At 36.2% G+C, this 25059-nt stretch overlaps 1 protein-coding gene across 3 annotated transcripts in view; it reads right to left on the bottom strand.

Moving 5' to 3' along the window:
* Window positions 1-6908: 6908 nt before the first annotated feature.
* Window positions 6909-25059, bottom strand: part of ST8SIA6 (ST8 alpha-N-acetyl-neuraminide alpha-2,8-sialyltransferase 6) — a 117721-nt gene continuing 99570 nt past the window's right edge. For 2 of the 3 annotated variants that reach the window (XM_081046473.1, XM_081046474.1), the window contains 4 exons: window positions 17022-17166; window positions 13362-13474; window positions 10786-10878; window positions 6909-9539 (listed from right to left, as the gene is read on the bottom strand). In XM_081046473.1, the coding sequence (XP_080902599.1) occupies window positions 9071-9539; window positions 10786-10878; window positions 13362-13474; window positions 17022-17166 (820 nt within the window). In that variant the 3' untranslated portion in view covers window positions 6909-9070. The remainder of the gene's footprint in view (window positions 9540-10785; window positions 10879-13361; window positions 13475-17021; window positions 17167-25059) is intronic. The other variant, XM_081046475.1, reaches the window with a different exon arrangement.

Here is a 25059-nt window from a genome sequence, read left to right as displayed (position 1 = left end):
AATTTTAAAGGGTTGTGGGGGGGAAGTGAAGGGGAATAAGAGGTCCAAATGTCCACATATAAAACAAATAAGTCCTGTGGATGTAATGCACAATATAGAGAATATTGTGATAGCGTGGTACAGTGTCAGATGGTTGCTGGAATTGTCATGGTGATCACTTCTTTAGGTATATAAATGTTGAATAACTTTGGTGTACTAAAACTAAAAGTAAACTAAACCTAATATTAATATTGCATGTCAGCTATATTTTGAATAAAATCTTTAAAAAAGATATAATAAATTATGGTGGGGTTTATAATATACGCAAAAGTAAAATGTATGACATTAAATCTGGCACTGTGTGACTTCTGGCTCTTCCCTAAAATCAAAATGATTCAGAACATCGAGGCAGCCATGACAGCACAAAAAAAGATACTTATGAAACAGGACTTCCAGAACTGCTTCAGAAATTGTCAAGAACGATGGGATAAGTGTATTTGAAGTGAGGGCGAGTATTTTGAGGGGGATTAATGGCAATGTGTATTTTACTGTAACATTTTTTTAAATTTAAACATTCACTATATTGTTTGATCATACCTGAGAGGCAAACACAGCAATTAAAGGTAGATGTTCAGATTGAAGTAAAAGGTAGAAATTCAGATTGATCAAAAAAAAAGCAAGATGTAACTGTATGTTGTCTAGAAGAAAATCACTTTCAATATGAAGAAACAAATACGTTCAAAGTAAAACAATGAAAAAAATATATTCTAATTCTACATAAAAATGTTGGAGTGGCTATATTAAAATCAGACAAAGTAGATTTCAGATAAAAGAATATTATTATGGGTAAAGAAGATAATTTCAGAATTATAATGAGGTCATTTATCAAGAAAACGTAACAATCCTAAGTGTTCATGCATCTACTAATAAAACGTCAAAATACACAAAGCAAAAATTGATAGAACTGCACGAAGAAATAGATAAATCCACAATTATAGTCAAGGATTTAATATTCATCTCACAATAACTGATAGAACAATACACAGAAAATCAGGAAAGCCATAGAAAACCAATACTATCAACCAATACTATCAATGTGATCTAATGGACATTAGTAGAACACTTACCCAACAACATCAGAGTACACGTTCTTTTCAAGTGCACACAGAATATTTACCAAGAAAGACTACATTCTGGTCTATTAAAACTAAGTCTTAATAAATTTAAATGGATTCAAATCCTACAAAGCATGTTCAGTGACTACATGGAAATTAATTTAAAATAACCCATAGTAACAATTCAGAAATATTTGGAAACTAAATAACACACTTTCTAAATAACCCATGGTCCAAAGAACACATCAAAAATCACTTAGAAAGTATTCTGAACTGAATGAAAATGAAAGCATGACATATCAACATTTGTAGGAATCAGGTAAAGTTTTTAGAGAAAAACTATAGTACTAAACTTCCATATTAAAAACAAAAAGAGATTTCACATCAATTAGCTGAAGCAACTATAAAAAGTAAGATACCCCAAGAAAGGAGAAGTAAGAAAGTAATAAAAATCAGAGCAGAAATTAAAGAGACCCAAAAGCTGGTTCTTTTAGATGATCAATGAAACTGATGGACCTCTAGCCATACATATAAGAAAAAAAAAGAGAGAAACAAACACAAATAACCAATATTAGAAGTGAGATATGAGGCATCACTGCAGACTCTACTATATTAAAAAGATAAGAGAATGTTTTGAACAACTTTATGACAAAAAAATTCCACAGTTTCGATGAGGAGGATAAATTCTCTGAAAGACACAGGCTACCAAATCTCAAAAACAAATAGAGAATCTGAATGGCCCTACATCTATTAAAGGAACTGTTCATAATTTAAAATCTTCCCTCAAGGGAAGCTGTAAGGCCAAATGGCTTCACTTGGTGAATTATGCCAAACACGTAAGGAAAAAATAGCAACAATTTTACACAAACTCTTCCAGAGTAGGCCCCTCCCCAAAGAAAACTTTGCAAAAGAATAAAAGTGGAGAACTCACGCTGTCTTATTTCAAGTCTTATTACAATTACATTAATCAACATGGTGTGGTATGGGCATGGAGGCAGGCAAATAAATCAATGGTATAAAGAGTACACAGATGAGTAAATTCAAATATATACCAATGGATTTTCAACATAGGTGCCAATGCTATATATAGAATTTGTCTCTTCAACAAATTCTACTTAAATAATTGGATAGATGTGTGCAAACTATGAATTTTGATCCTTAACCCATACTATGAACACGCAAACACAATTAACTCAAAATGGTTCATAGGACTAAATGTTAAGAGTCAAACTATAAACTCTAGAAGAAAACAGGAGAAAATCTTACTGACTGTGAATTTGGCAATGATTTTTTAAATTTGACACAAAAAGCACAAAGTTTAAAATTTTAAAATCAATAAACTAGACTAGTAAAATTTAAAACATTTTCTATTCAAAAGACACTATGAACAAAATGACAAGGCAAACCAAAGGCTGAGAGAAAATAGTTGCAAAACACATATTTCACACAAAAATCTTGTATCTTTTATAATTTCACATGGTAGAGAGCAGGAAGGGGGAGCAATTCTCCGTGATTCTTATGAAGACAGTAATCCCATTCCCGAGGGTTCCACTCTCATGACTTCATTTAATCCTAATCACCCCTTAAAGTCCCCATATTGTAACACCATCTTTTATAATTCAACCATGAGAAGACAATCCAATTAAAAATGGTCAAAATATGTGAACGGACATTTCATCAAAGAAGATCTATGGAAGGCAAATAAACACATGAAATATAACCATAAGGGAAATTCAAATTAAATAATCATGAGGCACTCTTACATCCAACAGAATGTCTAAAATTTAAAAACTGACCATACTAAATTTTATCAAGGAGGCGAGGTGACGGCAAATGGTATACACTGCTGACAGAAACATGACATGTCACAAGCACTTTGGAAAACAGTGTGGTAGTTTGTTTAAAATGGTAGACATACATTTAACATGTGATGCAACCATTCTAACCCTATTTGCCCCAAAGAAATGAAAATATACGGTCATAAAGACCTGTACGTGAATGTTCATGACAGATGTATTTGTGATAGCCAAAATCTGGAGACAACTACTATGGACACCAAGAGGTGAATGGATAAACAAATTGTGGTACCTCCCTATGAAAGAATTCTACTTAGCAAATAAAAGAGTAAACTATTGATACACAAACAACATAAATTAATCTTATTCTGTTGAGTGAAAGGAGCATAAGAAAACATTTTGGGGTAAAGGGATGTACCTTATCTTGACCTTGAAGATGGATTCATGGCTGCACTCATGGTTTTAGAGTCAGCTGTGAGTTAGAATGCTCGCTATGCTCTTACACTGTAACCTTACATAATTGACTTATCTGAGTCTCAGTTTTTATATTTGTTATGCAGTAGTAAGAATATTTTATGTAAGGATAAGAATATGTGTGTCAAAGTCTTACAGTAGCAAACATGATGACAATAGAAAGTACCCAGCATAGTACTAGCGTTATATACATACATGTTCATTTCCATGTATAATGCATCTTCTCCTCCTGGTCATAGGTCCTACATCTCCCCACTTCTGTAACAATACCTCCTTAGCACTACTATTTTTCTACCAAAGGATATCTGTCCTTTCCTCTTGGAATAAAACAGAACATTTATCTTGATGTTTTAGAACTTTTACTCTTTTTAAAACTAACATGCATGTATATTATTTCTTCTGACCTCATTCTATTTTATTTTTGCCTTAAATTGAGAGTTAATTGTTAGGCTCTTTGCTCATGGTATACTCAGTAGCCACTCTCCCTGCAAGGTCCTCTTGTATTACTCATTAATTTTTCTCCTTTATCCCTAAACCCACTCCCACTACCCTCTGCTAAATGGGCAGTCGTCTAGTGTTTGATATATGTCTTTGAATATGCATGCATATATGATTGTATGTGTCTATGTATATATGTATAGCCTTTAATGTATTAAAATGGCATTATACTACAGCTCTTCATTTTTTCCCTTTGTGCTGTATTTTAAGGCTCTGTCCTAAGTGCTCTATATACATCCAGTAATTTGCTTCTGTTATGTACCCCTTACTATGTATCTGTCAAAGGTAACTCATTAACTCCCTTAGAGATGGACACCTGTGTGACCAACTTTTTGCTCCCACAAACAATTAGGAAATAAATATCTTAGTACTAGTTTCCTTGTGGACCTTTACAAGAAGTTATCTGGGATATAAATACGGAAGGTGGGATGCTGGACCATACGATAGACAAATAATTACTTTTATTAACTCAGTACTTCCAGAGTACTTTCCAAAATGATTGAATTGTCTTAAACATCCACCAGCATTTGGAGTTAATGACCTCCCTAATTATTGCCAATCTAATATCTCCTTTTAATTTTCATTTCTCAGACACTAGTAAGCTTGAGCATCACTCTCTATTCTAATTAGCTACTCAGCTACTCAGCATTTCCCTTTATAGATCACATTCTTATCTTTTGCTCATTTTTCTAGTGAGATTGCTGCCTTTGACTTCTTGATTTGCAGTTCCTAGGAACGTTTCTATATTTATGTCATTAATTTTACACACTGCTAAAAGCTATTTCAGTCTGTCACCAGTCTATTAACTTATTTAAGGAGCTGTTCATTGACAAGAATTCCATACTTTAATACTGCTATGGTCATTGCTTCTTAACAGATTTTTTTTTAAAAATTGTTTTGGAGTTATATTTAAGAAGTACAGCCCCTCACCTATATTTCGTTCTGTTAACTTTACATTTTACCTTTTAATCCATATTAAGTCTATATGGAGTTCAAATTTTTCTCTTGTGCAATGTAAAAATTTGTTTTTCTCCAGATCGTGAACCAGTGTTTCAATACCATCTGCTAAAGAGTCTTTTCTCCATTATGTGAGAGATGCATCTTTATCATATAACACTCATTTTTTTAAATAAAAAAAGCAGAATGGTCTTGGAAGAGTGATGACCCAGATAAGAAACAATGGACAAAAGAAATTTTACTGCCCATCCACCTTCAGGAGGGTAGAGGTGACTCTTCGTTATAGAATCAGTCTTTTGAAGACACATGCAAACAGGGAAACTTGAACTCATCCAGTGGCTCCACATGACTTTTTGGGTCAAGAATAAAGAAAGTCTTATTAAACCAAAAGCTTCAGATATTTCATATGAATTCCTGCAATTCCTTCAATGTTTAGTAGCATAACAATGTATTTCCATGTCATGTTACATACATAAAGTATTCTGATTGTTGTAACTATCCTTCCACAGTAGCTGTTTAGGATGTGAAGAGACCTGTTATCCACAAAATTTTCAAATTTTCCCAAAGCTTCCTGAAATTCATGGAATGATTTAGGGTACTTGACATGATCTAGTGTTTAACTGGTAAATTTTTTGTAAGCCAGGAAAAAGCTCGCCCCAAACAGTTCTGATTTATGGTTTAATTCTGTATTCTATACATAGAAAGTCCTCAAAAAGTGTCCTTGGTTGATTACCTGGCTGAGAGCCCACTTCTTTACTGGGTTGGAATTTAGATGCAGAAGGAAATCTTCTTTCATGAAAGTCACCATCTATTTTGCCTTTGGTTTTTGTTAGGAAGGAAAAACCAGGGACTTCAAGGACGATTCTACTGGGTACAACTTAAACCTATACCTATTCATGGAGTCCTATTCAGGGACCACCCAGCACTACTGGCTACATGCTTCACTGATTATTTCTGCCTTGCCCTTGGATTTGGATGGAAAGTCTTTTGGAATCTCGTTATTCAGTTACATTGCCCAGTGATGCTGCATAACAGTAGAAAAATAGAATCAAGAGAGCCAGTATTTCCTTTAGAAACTGGTGTCATGTGGGGCTATGAGCTGGAATTCGGAACTAAAGCTTCCATACTGTCTAGCAACAGTACTCAGACTTTCCATTTCCAATGCCCATAGATGCACCTGAAGTTCAAGAGGTCCAATTCAACCCACCTAACAACATTGAAGCAATGCTCATTACACCCAGAGGTTTCTTGAGAGTGTCCCAGTCAGGCCTGGTAGCAGCTTACCTATAAATCTACAAGATGTAGTGAACAGTTTTTCTTTTTGTTTTGATCTTGGTGAAAAACGTCTAATAATTCACCATTACAGGACAAAAAGAACGGTGACTTATGATTTACAATTCACATAGCTGTTGGGTTACATTATAAAACTTCATATTCTAGTATATTTTAGAAAGTTCCTTTTTTTTTTTTTCAATTCTGTTTGGGAACTAAAGGACATTATTGGCATAGCACAATGGAACATGTGGCAGGTCATACTCTGCCACAGAGGAAATGGTAGGACATGAATGAGGCCTCCCACTCCCTTTATTCCTCCACGACACACTAACTACAGTCAACAGAGTGAAGGAAGAGTTTCAAGTAGTAATGGCAGATAATTGCAAGATGTAATTTCACAACAGCTCCAGCCTCACTTGGGAGAGAGAGACAAAGCATGCACACGTTCTTTTTGACCAAAGACTTTGAACTAACAGGAATCTAGCTGGGATTGTCATAAAATTTCAACATGCTTTTAGTATGGCAATACGAATGTTACTACAAATGTTAAACAAGAAACCAACTTCAGTTGTGTTCACGGGGCAAGGTCTCCACAGCTTAAAAATTTTCTCCACAACTTACAAATTTTGTTTACTACTGAACTTTCACTGGAACGTGGATATCATCAGGACACCACTCCTGGATCTCAAACCATTTTGAATATTTCTGAAATCCTTATCAGTGACATGGGAGATTTTATTTCAGTCGTCTAGAGAAAATTTCCAATGTTAAAATAGGACGTGATATGGGAAAAAACTTGTATAAGCTCTAAATATCCTACTCACATGTAATTTTTATTAAAATAAATTATAAAGTCTCCATATTGACATTTAATGATTTATTTCAGTACATTCTATTACTTTCAGTCATCGATCATATATTTGTAATACCAGCAAAAAGAAAAAATAAGTTTTTACTTACCAGAAAATATTTTGAGGGAAACATTTTACTAACTATAAAATATTGGAATGTTCTGATCTATTTTGAATAATCCATGCCTAGTAACATGACAGAGACATAACCAATACTGTTAGCAGATTTTTTAAAGCTAATTAAGTGCATTAGAAGCAGTTAAAAATCAGCCACTTATTCACTACCACAAAAAGAAAGATAAAATTAATTAGACTTCACGTAACTAAAAGCATGTTACATTTTGGGAAAATATTTATATGTGAAGTTTTAATCAATTTATGGAGCTAATAGGTTCCATTTGCCATAGAAGAACAAATGAAAGTGTGAACTAAGAATGATATCACAAATGTCGACTACAATCAAATTAAAGATGTATTTCATCGAAATAAACAATTTAGAGCCGAGTGTTCTTACAAGGGAACATTTAGTAAAACAATAATCTGGCTAAGGTAAGAATTCAGAATTACATCTGTAATTAATTCAGTATGCTGCCCAGTCTGTTTCACTCTTATTTCCGCTCTCCTTGCAACAGTACAAAGACAAGCAGGAAAGTATGCACATAATCACTTATTGAAGTCAAATAACTTATTCAGGAGATGCAGGGATGACCTATATTAACAGGTATAATCATAATGGAAAGGAGTGGAGTGAAAATGCTAATATTCAATATCGACTCGAGCTTCATTTTAGATTGATGTTTAATTTATTAGTCTTATTTCTCATGTGAACACATACTTCTTATGAGAACCAAAGTTTCATGTGTTTTAATCCTTACATCTTTCCTATGAAATCTGTCAGGTTGGTGATTCTGTTTCACACGTGTGGGACCAAGCCAGCACACCCACATGCCATACCCCTGCATGTGGCAGTTCTTGGGGCAAAGGGCATCATATACCTTCAAACACCCTCACTTTGATGAATCAGTATCTAGGGGACAGCTTTTTCCGCTAACACATTCCCTCGACCTAAAATCTTCATTTGGTAAAACCTTACTCATCTTCTAGGTTTAACTCAGAAATCGCCTCTGAAATAGATTCCATCAAAATAGATTTAATTATTCCTGCCTCCGTTCCTCATAGTGCTTTATTCCTAACTGCTGTAATAACATTTATCATACAATATCACAGGTGATAACACACACATCCGTTTCCTCCTGCACGACTTAGTCATCTTTGCATTCCTCTCACAGAGCCTGTTACAGGGTCGATATGAAGTAGCCATTCAAGAATTGTAAAAAAATAAATAAATTGAATGAGTGAGCCCACAGACAACAGAGAAGAAAAACAGGGTAGTGTAACCATTCACATCCTCAAAGTAGATCCTGTCAGTGGGAGAGGAAAAAGCTGAAGAGCGAGGCAGGAAGCTAAGGTAAAGAGTGATTTTAAAAGGTAGATAAAGGAGGAAAACAATTGGCCTAAAATCCAACCAACACAAGTCATGGCAGCTAATGACACAGTGAAAGTAATCAGAAGCAGGCATGTCACCATACAAAGAGGATTTCATTCCTGTAACCAAGGGTTTCTTCTTTACCTACATAATTTTTTTACATGTACTCTTTCAGACAGGAGGAAAGATGAGAAGGATATTATTGATAATAGACAGGCCTGCCAGAGAAAGAATCCCCATGAATACTGGCGATTCAGCTGTCTTCTCCAGAAAGGGTTTCCAACACAGCATACCTTTTATTATCAGTCTGGTGAGGGTAAAAATGGTGTTACATATATCAACAAAGAAACATTCCTTGAGTCCCTGCCTCCTGCAAATACTTGGCTAAGAGTTTTCACAGATTATTATATTTTCCTCATATGAGTTAGACATCCTGGGCTCCGTTTTACAGGAAAGGAAACTGAAGATCAGAACGACTGAATGAGTAGCAGAGGTTGCACATTTAATGGGGAGCTTAACTCAAACCAAGTTTCATGGCTTCTCCTATTGTACCCTACAGCCACCCCTTCTTGTGTTCAGAAACATTGTTACTCACCTATAGCATTACATTAAAACTATTCCCATCCTAAGACACTTTGCTTAGCCTAGTTCGCATTTGCCAAATTGTAATTTGAGGATTCCTTTCACATACAGTTGGAGAATTTGGCTATATTCTTTGGGCATCTCATGGAAACCGCGTTTAGGTAAATTGTTGTCATAGTAGTGATGGCTGACAAGTGTGTCCTGTACAGTTTTAGAGAAGGGCCAAAATCCATACAGTTTCACGTTCTCACACAATTCAATTGCCACACTTGTGATCATCAAGCCGGAAGACAGGCGATACTCTGTCACACCTTTGGTTCTCCAGAAAAGGGCAAGATTTCTCAAGTACTTGGGATGGAAATATATAACCTTTTCTCTTGCTTTAGACTCTTTCAGTGTGTTGTACACTTTAAAAGAGGCACCGGTGTTGGCCCTGAAGGAAAATGCTGGCAGAAGAAGGAATGCGTCTCCGTAGGCTGCAACGTCCTCCAGAAATATTGCTTTCTTTTCCTTTAAGTTCCCATACCTGTCAAATTTTTAAAAATCATAATAATAACAATAATAATCAAAGTCGCATTGTTAGTAACACGAGGCTAAATTTACCACTGGCCAAAAAACAAACAAAAACTGAACCATGCATATCACTGTATGTAAAAGAGACAAACCATAGACTCAGAAGGTTTGAGAAAACACATGCATATGAGCACCTTGTAAATATGAAGGGCTAGACTTTCATCTCTCCTTCTGGGTTTTGCTAGGATTTCATTTCTACTTTCCTACCAGGCTATATACCCTTACTGGACACACATTTCTTACATTCCTTTATCTTCCAACTCAGTAATTATTTTCTAAGGTTGTTTTTGATACTGAAATACCTTCCAAATTTATAATGATGAAATGTTTTCTCAAACATAACACTGTTAAAATATCTATATATTTAAAGAATTCATTGAGCTGTACACTTGTGGTTTGTGCACCTTTTGTATGTAGGTGATTATAAAATTAAATTTTCTTCAGAAAATCTAAAACATCTATATGCATATAAATATATGCATACACACATACACCTATATTTTAAATGGCCTCCATATATTGTATATGTTTGATATAAACAATACCTTAGTATATATACCTTTAAGCACAATTCTGTGTGTTTTGAAAGTCAGTTTTTGGGAGACAGATACAATATTTTATATTTTCTGAAGAGATGGTAGAACTATTTGAGGGGTGGATTCTATTAATAACAATTATTAGTCACTTTGGATGAAAACAATGGAGTAAAACTACATACAGGATTTTTATTAACCAACCAATATTTCGTAGTAATTATATTGCAGAAAAAGAAACATGGGAATTATTCTTTAGTAATATACTATCCAAAGTGAAAACCAAATTTTGCCAGGTTCTCCTAAGGTTTGCTTTCTGAAGCTTCCAAATAGACTAAGTTTTATGAAGAAAGTGCTACAAAGATAAAAGAGTGACACTAAAATTCTGAAAGAAAATTGTAAAAAGTAACTTTACTATTGTTAAAAAGATGAAGAGATAGTAAGTTGTCATTTGATGAGCAACATTCAGCTTACATCAGCTTATGACCTCTTATGATTCACAAACTCGATAGAAAGGCAAAAATTGACAATGCATTCTTATATATTTTCTCCCAAAGCCATTCCAGCTGTGCTGCAAGTCAGACTCAGCAATAAGATTAGTGCTCAGACTAACACGCTAAACGATAAACAAATGTCTGAACAGTTACATAAGTTGAAGGTACTTACTTTAGTCTTATGATACTGGGATTTATGGTCACAAGATTGGTTTTACTGCCAACGTCTTTACTAACGTTTCCTGTGGTTGGGGGAAGGTTACACCTGAAATTTGGAAGAAAAACTATTTTCAAAATACAACTTGAAAAAAAAGTGGGTACACACACATACACACATAAACAAATACATGTGATCACTGTTATTTTATTGGATAAAATCTTTGCTGTGAAGATTCTCAGAATTCACCTCATTTCCATTTAAAACTAATAAGTACTGAGCTTTTTAGTTGGTTCAACATTGCATAAAATATATAAATTTGATAACCATTTTTCAATATTAAGACCTTTATAAGTAACAAAATAGAAATGACAATTACACCTTGCCTAGCGTTTGAAGAGTTCACACTCCTCTTACTAAAATTCTTGTTTATATTGATTATATTCTCACAGTGGTCTGATCACCAATTTATAGATTTTCAAACACTGAGGCATGGCGACTAAGTTTAGAGAGTCTGCCAGAACGAAAGACTACGTAAAAAAAATCAAAACCTCCTGATTTTCATATGGATGGTTTTCCCACCAAATTATACCTTAACAGATAAAAACCTGATGGTCTTAGAAGGATGTTTCCATACTGATGTTTTCATCCTCTTTTGAGTACTAATTTGTTTTTAAATTAGACAACAAATTAAGAATGATAATTTTTCACACAAAAAAGGAAAGTTGGCTTTGACTCCCTAAGTATCGCTCACATCATTTTAAGTAGGCCATTTCTTTAATGTTACAGATAAAAAAGGAGCCTCTCTGAATATTTCCTGAAGACAGGCTGCTTAAAGTTGATGTGTTCTCAAGTAGGACGGCAGTTGAAATAGTCTAGGCCACACTCTACGAAACATACGAACAAATAAAACATGTACTTCCCACCCCGATAAAAAAGATATATTGAAAAATAATTAAATGCAGTCCCTTGGGAAAAATAAATACCCCTCACAGATAATAAAGCAGGAATGACCTCATTAGTGGGCTTCCTATAACAAACCTACTTTCTAGAACAGTCTCATATTGGTTTGAAGAATCAAAGGTGCTTCCCCAATAAGCAGTAGTATCAAAGGAGACTGCCAGAGGAAATGTTGCGTATTGTATAGATACAGTAGTATAGTAAAGCTACTCGTCGCCTATTTTCATTCCTTACACTAACTGATAGCTCCCAATCTTTGAAAATGTAAAAACAGTAATAATAAGCACTTTCCAGATTGTTTTATAAAATATGAATATGTACAGCCAAAATAAGTACAGGCTGCAAAATGAAATCAATTTAATGATACCAACCACTTCTAAGCCTCATTTCGCTAACTTCAAAGGAAACACTATGTGCAGAAAAATACCTGGCATCAGCAAATGGAGAATGTAGATAACACCTGCACTTATTTTAGAGTCATTAAGTAGCTATTGAGAATGAAAAAAGTTTTAAACTAAACTTATTGTATTTCCTATATTTACATAAAGTAAAATGGATGTCAGGGCATGATACCACCAAAGTTTTGGGAATTTCAAGTTTATAGAAAGTCTATTACAAGAAGAATTATTTATCTTCATCATGGCTTTTTTTTCATAATGAGTACTTGAACCAAATAGTTGCATCATTCAGGTATTGGCCGTTTTAACACTAATCATGAGGAACACATCAAATAATTGTTGGACTATTGGGAATGCTGTTCTATTATTACCTCCAGCACAAAAATTTTAAATGAGATTAAAGTGAGGGGGAAGCTACTGATCCAAAATCATGTTCCTTTTTCATGTCCTAAAAAGGGCAGTATTAAATCGATAAGGATCAAAGAGTCTCCTTTGATGTATGAAATCAGTGCTCCTGAAAATAGGAAGAAAGATTTCGACTTACTTTTTAAAAAGGTGCATTTCAATAGAAACCCATTCTCCCAGGGATGAATCACCTTTCCTTCATATTCTGAAGGTGGAGGTGCCCTGTAACATGGCATACAAGTACAGGCACACATGGCAACCACTTTGGTTTCTATTTTTGCAAGCTGGCTGGTATTGAGATATAAACATTTTAAAAGACCATAATTTAGAAGCTGCGCAATTTTCTTTTTAATTTCAAACCAAAACACTAAATAAACAATAAAATTGCATCATAATACGATGCCTACATCAGCATTTCCCCAAGTATTTTCTGAGAACAAAATTTCTTTGAAGTGCTCTTGAAAAACACACACAAGGTTTTCAAGGTCAGGTGAACCTGAGAAATCTTGCTCCCTCAAGTCTTCTCAAGAAGTTATGGTATCCTTAATACACTGAAGGCTCTGGCAAGTCCTGCAGTGCAGACCCTCTTTTACCACGATTTCATCCAGAGCTGAAAAGTAAACAATCACAGCACATTTCTATCCTTCTGGTATTAACATTCGGAGAGAATCAGGACCCATTTAATACTTCAGGTAAGCCTACCAAGATCTTCTGTAGACTGAACAACATAGCTCAAAAATCAAAATTTACACGGAGTATCTGTACATCATCTCTTCAAAAGATCCAACTGATTTTTTGGTTCAAAGAAACCAGCTGGACAGGTCTTACCTAAAAACAAAGTCGGATTTGTCTATTTCAGCTCCGCAGAGAGACTTATTCAGAATTCCCCCATTTCCGACCACCGCACACTGATTGTAAGGGTGCCCCACAAAAGGCTGTGACTAGCAGGAGAAAGTAAAAAACTACCATGAAATATCTTTTTAGAACTATAACTGCCATCAGCTTAATTCAAATAGCTTGATTGTCACACATGCTAAGGAAAGAACAAGAACAAGAAAGAAAAGTAGCAACACCACAGCAGGTTGATCAACTTACAACTTAGAATTTTACAAAATCCTCTAAACCTGTTTCATTTCTCTGGAGAGAACTATGCAGCATATCATATACAGTATACTGGAATACTACAAAATATATTTGTATGTAAAATGTAACATAATGCAATTTACCGCACATCATTCAGTAAATAAAATGAGAATGGCAACATCCCACATGATGCCTTACCAACAAACAGAAACATTCTCAGCCAAAAAGACGAAAATAAAGCAATTGGAAAGTAGTGTTAAATCCTCTTTTCTTGGGCATAAAATTAACAGCTCATTTACCAAAAGTTTCCTGTGCTTCTTAAATAGTGAGACCTTCAATCTCAGTGATGATAGGAGATTTGTGTCTGCCGTCTCCACAAAGAACCTGCCATAGTATTTCAGGGAGACCTATCCACTCTGTGCTGACATATTTTAAATTAATTTCCCAGGCCCGAATCTTTTTCATCTTTTCCAAGGCCCCAACTTGCCTACCCCAAAAGAGTTTCCACTTTTACCAACTCCTCCCCTTAAGTCTGAAATACAACTTTTCAGTTCAACAGTGCACTTCTCCTTTCCTGCTCACGTTCCCTGAAGTAATGCTGTGACCTTGACCTCATATTCTATCGTGACAGGGTCCTGATTTACCTACTTTGTCTCTAGAATTTGAGTGTAAGTCCTCAAGGGCAGAGAGTGTATTTATTACTTTTAATTGTTCCTCCTCTTTCACTGCAGACCTAGCACAGGGCAATGTACACAGTGACTCTGATGTAAGTGCTTGCTGGCCCAATGCCCCCTCCCCCCCAGGTGCAACCCCCAGGGTTGGCCTGAAGCCCCTTGTATGAGCTTGTGAAAGCCAACTGGTAAAATATGCAGAATTTTGTGAGTGGGTTGTTAAACCATTAGTAAGCTTAAATTGGCCATGGTGGGGGTATGTACACCACGAAAATCGGCAAACACTGTAAGTCAGGGCACCCAATTTCCCAAAGCCATATCACCAGCACCACTACCAAAATCCCAGGGCCGAAGTGGTTCTGAGCACTCCAGCAGACCCCGTGTGCTTCTAATGTCGCATTTGGGAGATGCCCAGCAAGCAAAGAGAACTCTGTTTCAACACTTCTAGGTTTGTCTTTAAAAATTAAAAATCATAGAGTGCTGATTATGTAAGAGGCAACCGAAAGCACATCTTATTAAGGTACTTAATCCACACAACAACGTTATAAGCATTTTACAGATGGGAAAATGGAGGCACAAGTATACGGCTGGAAAGTGGCAGAGCTGGGATCCAGACCCCGGCATCTGCACCACTATACATCACACAGCTCCTCACAATCAGTGGAGGAAATGTGGGTTTAAGTACGTATCTTGCTTCTCTTTCTGTCTGTCGTGCCTAGCAGATCGCCTGGCTCTTTAGTGAACGGTTCCCAAATACCTCGGGGAATTACAAGTCACTCAACTTCTAGTTCAAGATACACCCAGACAGTGTTTACTAAACGGTACCACAATAAATTCTGAATTGTATAGATAGGGTAGAATGCAAATATGTTCTTTATGGTACAATAGAAAAGATTACTGAGGGAAGCCTATCTCCAATTAAGCAGTCAAAATAATATATGCTTTTCTCTGGCTTTTCCATCAACAGAGAAAAAAACCTCCACATGCTTTGGGGTCTCAACATTCAGGAAGAGCTTAAACAAATTACAAACTTCAACATTCCCTAAAATAAACCTCCTAAGAAAATGCAAATGGGCGTGACTCAAGTGTCTGCACATTGCTCACTCTGGCTGAAAACCAACTTTGTTGTTTTCCTTTGCAAGTGACTTCGCAAAGTTTTTGGAGAAAGTGACTTCACCACATTTCATCAAAAGCATCTATTGAGAGCTGTTGCTATGGTGCCCCACAGTTCAGAGCTGAGGGCCACAGACCAGAGCTGAGCTGGGTGGGCATGTGGGAAGCAAGGTGGAAAAGAGGTTGGCTCCCCCGGGAGCCACATCCATGGAGAGGAAATGTTAAAGGAACACAGAAAAGTGACCTAGCTTTGCAATTGTTACTGGATTGACTTCAGCCTCTCCCCCCGCCAATTTTTAAAAATCAGTATAAATTTGGGAAATGGCTATTGTTCTTAATTGCATACAGAATCATCAAGACCATGTGAAGTTATTCTTTTCCAGGTGCTAACTAGAAGAATATACTAAAAAATACCTGCTGTTCCTCTGTTCTGGTCAAACGAAAGCCAGGAAAATACTAGCAAAAATTGCATGGGTGAAAAAGTTGCTCATGTGGAACTCTCCACAGCCTTCCCTGATTGAGAATATAAATATTATTTAATTAGTATCTTTTCAATTATTGGTAATTTCAATGCACCATGAGGCCATTGTCAGAATGCTTTATGACTTATTTTTTCCTCACTTTATCTTACAGAAAATATGCAATATTTTTTCTATTGTTTTCTATTTATTTTTCATTCATTTCCAGCACATCATTCTTCCTTTTGAGTTAAAATATTTTTTAAAAACTGGGACAACTTATATGACCGACAATAAACTAGTAGAAAGAAGTCAAAGGTCCAAAAAATTAATTATGAGAATTTAATATTCTACAGTTGCAGTATATTAAATTGCACATAATAAAGTGACCCCAGTTTTGACCATATGGACTTGACTTTAACTGCTTGTACTTGAATCATGAAAAAAAGATTCCTGAGAGTGTATGTTTTTAAGCAATAAGATGTTCTTCATAACAAAAACTTCCCCCAAGTTTGGATTTCTATTAAGCGGCAGGTTTCTTCTGGTAATGATACTGTATCATTACTCATTCATTTACTTAACAAATATGTGATGAGTGCATATATGTATATGAATATATATATGTGTGTGTGTGTGTGTTTGTGTGTGTCTGTGTATACTGGGGAAGGTTCTAGGAGCTTGCAATATCAGTGAACACAACAGGCAAAAATCTATTTTATGGGGGTTATGATTATCGACCACAAATTTTTACATATTTACTTCCCAAAGATTAGCCACATAAACCTACAGTTCTTTGTGAAGGAAATGATTTAGTCACCAAAACTGACAACTGGAAGAATCTTATTCCAAGTGAAAAATGGTCATCTTCCCAAGCCCCAGTAATTACTATGCGGAAAGCCCAAATACCTCATCTCATTCAAGGATGAGTCATGAAGACTCAAGAACCAGGAGAGCTTATCATTTAAGATATAAATACCATACCTTGCAGAGAGCCATGCTGCATTCAAAATTGGGCTTTTAAAAAGGATCGCTATACATATCTTATAAAACAAGCAGAGCACAGTATTTTAATCAACTTCTCCATTATTGTAAGTTATAACTTAAAGTGAGAGCAAATTCACCTGGAATGTGACATAAATAAACTACAACAAATCTTTACTCACCACTGGAAACATACTAAAAATGTTCTCTCTAATTAGGATTTTGTTTTTATTTTCCACCTCATAACTCATGTTGGTCCCAACTGGAGTGTTATTTTGTGAAACAATGAGGTTCTGAACAGCATCACAACAGGAAGTAAGTTCTGCTCTGCAAAAAATAGGAATAAACGTGAGCCCAGAAATACGATTAAAAAATCAAAAAATAGAGACTACAATGGGAAATGCGAAAGAGGATTTTGCCATATTGACTTTCAGAAAGAAAAGAAATCATTCACAAAAATGACATTTTTATTTCATTTCATTCTAACGGGCCCTGGATGGTGAAATGGTATCTTGACAAAATAAAATAGCAAAGAATGTTAAACATACTTATACTCAGGTAGGGACAAATAGAAAATACCAATAATATAATGGTTTACATATAAAAACTTTTTTCTAATGATAATGCTATAACATTAAAAAGAAAAATGACAGAACACATTATTTTATAATAACAGTAAAGTACAGAAGCTAAATTAGTAGAGTGTTACAGTCACCAAAGCAATATGTAATCATTTGTTATTAGACAACGTCAATGAAAAGAAGAATCATTAAATACAGTGATTTTGTTTGAACTTTAATGAAGTATAATTCACAAATACAAACTGTATTTAAAGCATAGAATTCAATGTTTTGATATGCAAATAATCACCACACTCAAGCTAATTAATATATCCATCACCACACATAGTTATCATTTTTTCTTTTTTCTGTGTGAACACTTAAGATATACCCTCTTAGCAAATTTCAAGTATTCAGTGCAGTATTCTAGTCACACTGATGTACATTAATTAGTACAGTGAATTTTTAAGTGAAGCAAAGTTAAAGTTGCCTTTCCTTATGGAAAGCCCAGAAAAATGTAACTCACTATCAGAACTATTAATATTATTGTGGAGTGAAACACTATCATTAGAATACAGACCAGGAAGTTTCTTGCAGGGTTCATCTGAGTTTGCCCCCATCATCTGGCAGGTAAACGTACAACCACGTGGACTTTCTATTCTGTTTACATAATTCTTCCATGGATGTGGATCCCACAGTATCTCTTGATAATTATTCCAGAGTTTAATCAACCTTGAAGTCAAGTGATTCTTCCACTTGCACAACCAAACTAGTGATGAACTTAAATCTGTTTCCCTTGTTAGTTTTTCAGAGACTCCTCATAAAAACACTTCACATAATTGAAAATGGTAAGCAAGCAGAACTTGAGCCTTTCCAATCTTGAAGAGTTTTAGAGAATTTCCTCTTCTCTCAGAGTTTTTCTCCGAGGACCGGTTTTTCATTATTTTAGTCATCTGGTTCCTCTTTAAACCTTGACTTGTTTCTCCATATTACTTTAAAATATGCATCAAAGCTGGATCCAATCATAGCACAGGGACAGAGACTCTTCTGGGAGCAGTGTTGACACCCTAGAGTCATAACTGGACCTTCTGCCTTGCACATTTTTTTATGGGTTTTTCATCCTGAAGAGTATACTTTTGCACATTTTATGGGTTTTTCATCCTGAAGAGTATACTTTTGCACATTTCTACTGAATTGAGTCCCTTTGAAGAAACACAATGTTCTAATCTGTCGTGGTCATTTTAAATTATAATCCAAGCTTCCTGAATTCCAGTCATTCTCAGGGTATGAAAAGTCAGGGCTATCCTATTGTTTGTACTCTAAAATCAAGATTTTTCAACAGTACTTCTTCTTATCAGTTAACTTACCTTATTAAAATAGCACACTCTTCTTAACTGAATTCTATCGCCTGCTTATTATTCCTCTTTGTATTTCAGAACCTACCATTTCTAAACGATAGTTCACGAAGATTGACAAAAGAAAAAAAAACTGAAAATGAAATGATGTGCAGTCAGAAACACGAACGATACTAAGTAGTTTTTAATTATAAATTTAATTTCATGAGAATTCATGTGACACATTGCAAGCTCAGAAATTCTTTTGTGTTAATAATTTTAAATGTCTCTTTTATGCAGATTTTGAGAAAAGGCAATAGAATAAATTCTCACTTACTTTTGACAAGTAATTTAATTTCTCTAAGGATAGTCAGTGCTTAAAAGAATTTTACATCACACACACACAAAAAAAACACAAAAACAAACAAACAAACAAACAAACAAACAAAAAACACTAACCAGAGTGCCCTTTGTGGTTTTTTAATATGAACAGGGTTTTTTCTGAAATTGTATTTTTAACACTGTATTATAAAATTTTCAAACCTACAGACAAGTTGGACAATGAACACTGGAAATAACCACTAGCTACACTCTACCATTAACCTTTTACTCTATTTATTTTATTGTATATTTATCCATCAATTTATGGTTGTACTTATTGCAATTCGAAGTAAATTTCAGGTATCAGTACACTTCATCCCTAAACACTTCAGCCTGTATATCATTTTGTTTATATTTTGGGATAAAATTTATGTATGATAAGTGCATTTGATGCATTTGGAGAAATGTATACACCCTTGTTACCTAATCACATACCAAGGTAAATAATATTACTAACCTCCCAGTAATTCCCTCATAACCCTTCCCAGTCTATCTCTACCACTCCCCCCCAACCCCCACACATACCTCGAGACAACCACTTTTGTGATTATTTTTTACCAAAGGTTAGTTTTGCCTGTTCTGGAATCTTTATAAACAGGATCACATAATATGCATGCTTTTGTGTTAAGACTTCTTTCTCTCAGCATGAATGCTTCTGCAATTCATGCATGTTGTTGCATGTAACAGTTTGTTCCCTTTTCTTGCTGGAATAGTATTCTATGTATGGATGTACCAGCAGCAGTTCAGCCACCCCCCTTGCACTTTCAAAGAAATCACTATCAAAAAATCAACGTTAAATACCTAATCACTCATAATAATCTCCCAGGAAAAATATCAGAATAATTATTCAAAATGTCATTTCTGAAGCCTACCTTGTGTGACTGACTAATGGGACTTTTTATACCTTTATATTCACTGGCAGAATTGTAAATGTATGCTCTTTGTCACTTCCTAACTCCTTCATGTGGTAGAGACCCCTGTAAGAACCAGTGTTAGTATAAAGCTGAGTTGCTTAGAACAAACAAAATAATACAGAATTTTATCTCTGTTATTCCATTTCCCACCTTCCCTAAAAACAGTCAGTTCTGATCCTCCATGATTCTAAAATCAACTAGATATGTTCACAATAATGGGCGTGGCAATAGATCCCCTTCTTGTGTAAAAAAAGAGCAGGAGACACTCAGACATGAAGGACACTGTTGGTATTAACTAGATGCGATGGTTAATTTATGTGTCAATTTGACGGGGCCAAGTCCATGCCCAGATAGCTGGTGAAACATTACTCCTTGGTGTGTCTGTGAGGGTGTTTCTGGTAGAGACTAGCATTTGGATCAGTAGACTGAGCAAAGAAGATGGCCCTCATCAACGCAGTGGGCATCATCCACTCTATTGAGGACATGAACGGAAGAAAAGGTGGGGGAGGGCGAATTTGCTCTCTGCTTCAGCTGTATCATCTTCTCCTGTCCTCGGACATCACTGCTCCTTGTTCTCAAGTCTTCAGACTCAGACCAGGGCTTATACCATGAGCCCACCAGTTCTTGGGCCTTCAAACTCTGACTGGAGCTTACACCACCAGCTTTCTCAGGTCTACATGGCAGATGGTGGAACTTCTCATGAGCCAACCCCTCATAATAAATCTCTTTCTGTATATCGATACATATTCTATTGGTTCTGTTTCCCTATAAAACCCTAACTAAGACAGATATTGGTACTGATAAGTGGGGGGTACTGCTATAATAAATACCTAAAAAGGAGGAAGTGGTTTTGGAACTGGGTAATGGGTAGAGACTGGCAGAGTTTCATGCTCATGCTAGAAAAGGCCTAGATTGCTGTGAACAGGTTTTTAAAGGTGATTCTGGTGAGAGCTAAAATAATAAAAAATAAGAGAAGAACTGTAGACAAAGCTCTTGTCCTAGAGAAACTCTAAATAATTCTGAGCAGAATATTGGTTGATATATAGACAGTAAAGGCCATTCTGAAGAGATCTCAGATGGAAAAGAGGAACATGTAATTGAATGATGGAAAAAGACAATTCTTGTTAAAAAGTGGCAAAGAAACTGGCTGAGTTCTGTTAGATTTCTAATGTTTTGTGGAAGGTAGAACTTGTGAGCAACAAAATGGGATACTTAACTGAGGAGATCTTCTAAACAGAATGTTGAAAGAACTGCTTGGTTCCCCCTAACTATAGTAAAATGCAAGAAGAGAGATGTGACTTGAAGACAGAACTATTAATAAAAAGGGAAGCAGAGTCTAAAGATTTGGAAAATCTCAGCCTACCCACATGGCAAACAATGAGAAAGTGTGCTCAGGAGAAAACACTAGAGGTGTGGCCACCTGGTCTCCCATGCGATGGTGTTACAATATGGGGACTTTAGGGGGTGATTAGGATTAAATGAAGTCATGAGAGTGGAACCCTCGGGAATGGGATTACTGTCTTCATAAGAATCACGGAGAATTGCTCCCCCTTCCTGCTCTCTACCATGTGAAGTTACAGTGAAAAGGCTGTCCTCTGTAACCTGGAAGAGGGCTCTCAAAGCCCAACCATGCTCCCACCCCCATCTCCCAGCCTCCAGAACTGTGAGAAATAGTCCTATTGTTTACTAGCCACTGAGTCTATGGCACTTTGTTATAGCAGCTCAAACTGAAGACACCAGAAGACATACTGTGGTCGTGATAATCTAAATGGTCTGTAATGTGTAGCTTCCCATTTCACAATAGTTAATGTCCAACCAGATCAGCATGCACAAACCTTACACTTGTAAAGCCTGTGCCCTTTTTAGAGCATTTTCACACCCACTACGTCATTTGATCCCCACAACAACCAGGGAGGTAGGAAATATTATTATTCCCTTTTTAGAGATGAGAAAACTAGAGTTGAAAGAGGTTAAGTGACATGACTGAGGCACACGTTGTAAATGACACCAATCTATGTCTTTTGACATTCAATGCTCTGCAATTTACATTAGAGGGTGTTGTAGTTGGGGTGTGTGTGGAGAGGGTGGGGGGGTTAATGCCCCCCTTTGAGCTTCTTCCCTCTGGATGCTTTCCACAATGGCATGAAACAACATAGTGGTTCCAAAAATAATACGGGTAGCACGTCACTGAAACTTGCCCAGACACAACACAAAGGCTGGAAAACACACACACACACACACACACACACATACACACACACACACACAAATGCTCCAAACCTTACATGTAACTGAGACATTCAAGGCTCTCATTTTAAGTCGAAGAGGGGTACAGGGTCCCCCATGGGATGAAGGTTATTAAACGGAAAAGAAACCCTTACCTTGTTGATGACCTAGCCCTCACTGTGTCATACCCTCAGCAACTTCCTCCACACGATCCAGTTTCAAAATATGAACACTGTATACTCCCCTGTACCTCCAGAAAAGAATGGGGACCCTCTGCACTACATTGGGTTCCAGAATTGAAGACTTCACATACTTTTCAAAGTGCTTACCTCTCAGAAGTAGGCCAGTTCAGAGAGAGTCTGGCTTAATACTTTTGGCCTTGATCTATAAAGATGGAATCTGAAAATATGCCAAATCATCTTTGCATCACACTTGATGTAATAAGTCTACTTATAAGAAAGGGATTTTTGTTAGAATTGTAGAAATTCCTTTTTCTTTTATACCATAGGTGTTAAGTGTTTCCTTTGTTTTTCCTTTTTATTTTCTCCATTCGTTTCAAGCCTGGTCAAAATTCTTCAGTTCCGAATGGGGTGCTTCCTGGATTTCCAGGAAATATTAATGACTGTGCAAGGCTTACAGCTTGCAACACACTATAGGACGCTGAATATCAACAACCTAAATGCACAGCCCAGAGCTCACAGGAGTCTCTCCTGTTTATCAAACTCTCTAAGACTCTTTAATGAGATGTGGCACAGTTAGGGTGAGGCAGAGGTTATAGACACTTTCTAGGTATTAATAAAGAGCTATCTGTTAGAAGGATCCATTCTCTAAGATTCTAATAAAGGTCCTAGGAGAAAGAGTTTTAAAATATAAGCACCTTCATAAATTCAAGGGACTTATTTACCATCTTAACCATTTCTAAAATAGTCACATTTCTTTTTCTTCATCAAAACCACAAAGCTTAGGCCAAGCAAGACACCAACTGCCTCTCTCCTGTTGATGCCTTCGTTCTTGCCTTTCTTCTGTTCCTACCTTGCATTAATTAATTCATTGATTTATCAATAATAAGAATGTCAAATATGTAGTGTGTTCTCCCTGTGTGTTAAATATTTTACGTATATTATCTCATTTAAGCCCCACAATAATCCTATAAAATAGGTACAACTGACACTCATTTTACAGTTGAGAACAATTTGGGCTTATAAAAGGTTAGTAGATCACATGTCACATATTCATTCATACATTCATTCATTCATTCATTCATTGATATTTATTTAGCATGTAGGTAGGTGTTGAAAACTGAGATGTACTGTCTACACACTGGTGAAAAATAAGCAGTCTCCATCTCTGTGGTGTTTATGATCTATTAAGGAAGAAAATAGAAAAGGTATATAAGGATGAATTTGAAGGGTAGCAGAATATGCCACCCCCCAAATATGCTGCTTTGATATATTCAGTATTTTGAGCTGTACGTACCTGAAAAACAACAAATGCAGGAAGAGGCTTTCTCTGAACTCACTTTAGTTGCCTAAATTTAGACAGATTCTCCAAAGGAGTTCAATTGTCATAAATCTCCTGCTGGACAGTTTCATCAACCAGATAGATGAACTCTTATCACAGGAGAGGAAACCAGAAGCAGACACCACACCCAGACAGACTGTCACAAACTCTCATACCTCCCACCTATTCTACTAAGCGCCCTCATCTTTACTGAAAATAATTTCCTCTTCCCTAAGAGACCTGTATCTCCCCCTCTCCTTTCCCTGTTAAGATGATATTTACATCTGAAGTCTAAGCCACTCATCTTTCCCTGGGTGTCTCCCAAGTATATATGAGGTCTACATGTCAATAAACTACTGTTTATTTTTCTCTTGTCAATCTGTCTTTTATTACAGGCGTCTCAGCCGAGAGCTCAGAAGGGTAGGGAGGAAATTAGTGTTCCTCCCCTACAAATGGTAAGATAGCAAGTGCTAAAGCCAAGACTCAACCTAGCATTCAAACCCTTACTCTCATGTGCACTCTCAGTCGATGCCTACAAAGCACCAGAGTGTGTAATGCTCCCTACAAAGAAATTGGGGGGAGATAAAATGAGTAAAATGTTCTTGTTTGAACAACGGTATCTTGCCACCCAATAGATTTTTCTAGAATCCTCAAGTTCATAATTAGAAGCATACTTTTTTAAAAAGAGAGTGCTATCGGCTCAAAGGGCCTTTCACACCATGTAGAGGCTGATATCTCATCACGTAGAAGACCCACAGCTCAGCCTCCATGTACAGTTGTCATGCCCTGGTGACTACTCTAGACTCTGGGAGGGCCTGGGTGTGAGGGCATGAGGAAAGTCGGAGAGAAAGAAACGTTTGGTATTGGAGGTCGAGACTACGTCATCCTTGGTCAGAGGCCATGTAAGCGGTGAACAAGATTTGATACAACTCAGCAGTGTGCACTGGCTTACTAAAATTCGAATGTGATTTAAAGAACATAATTAAGGGATAAGTGGCTAGAAGGAGAGATACGTTCTACTCAGAGTGCTTGGATCTGTTGTGGAAACTCTGCTTCCAATGTACATTGAGACACCAGAGCCTGTTGGGAGGAAATAGCTACACTGGTCGAGGAATTGAAATCCATGATAGATAAACAACTAATCATGTCCAGACCGGAGAACAGATTCAGGGGGATTCAACAGCTGTCTTCAAATACTGGACAGACGTAGGGAAAATTAGATTTAACTTGTGTAACTTCAAGATACAGAAGTAGGACCAGTGCAGACAATTCAGAACATATTTATTGAGCCCCAATGAAGCGATG

The sequence above is a fragment of the Rhinolophus hipposideros genome (assembly GCF_964194185.1).
Source record: "Rhinolophus hipposideros genome assembly, chromosome: 1".
In the NCBI taxonomy this organism is placed as follows: domain Eukaryota; kingdom Metazoa; phylum Chordata; class Mammalia; order Chiroptera; family Rhinolophidae; genus Rhinolophus; species Rhinolophus hipposideros.
This window is presented reverse-complemented; position numbering and strand designations above follow the sequence as displayed.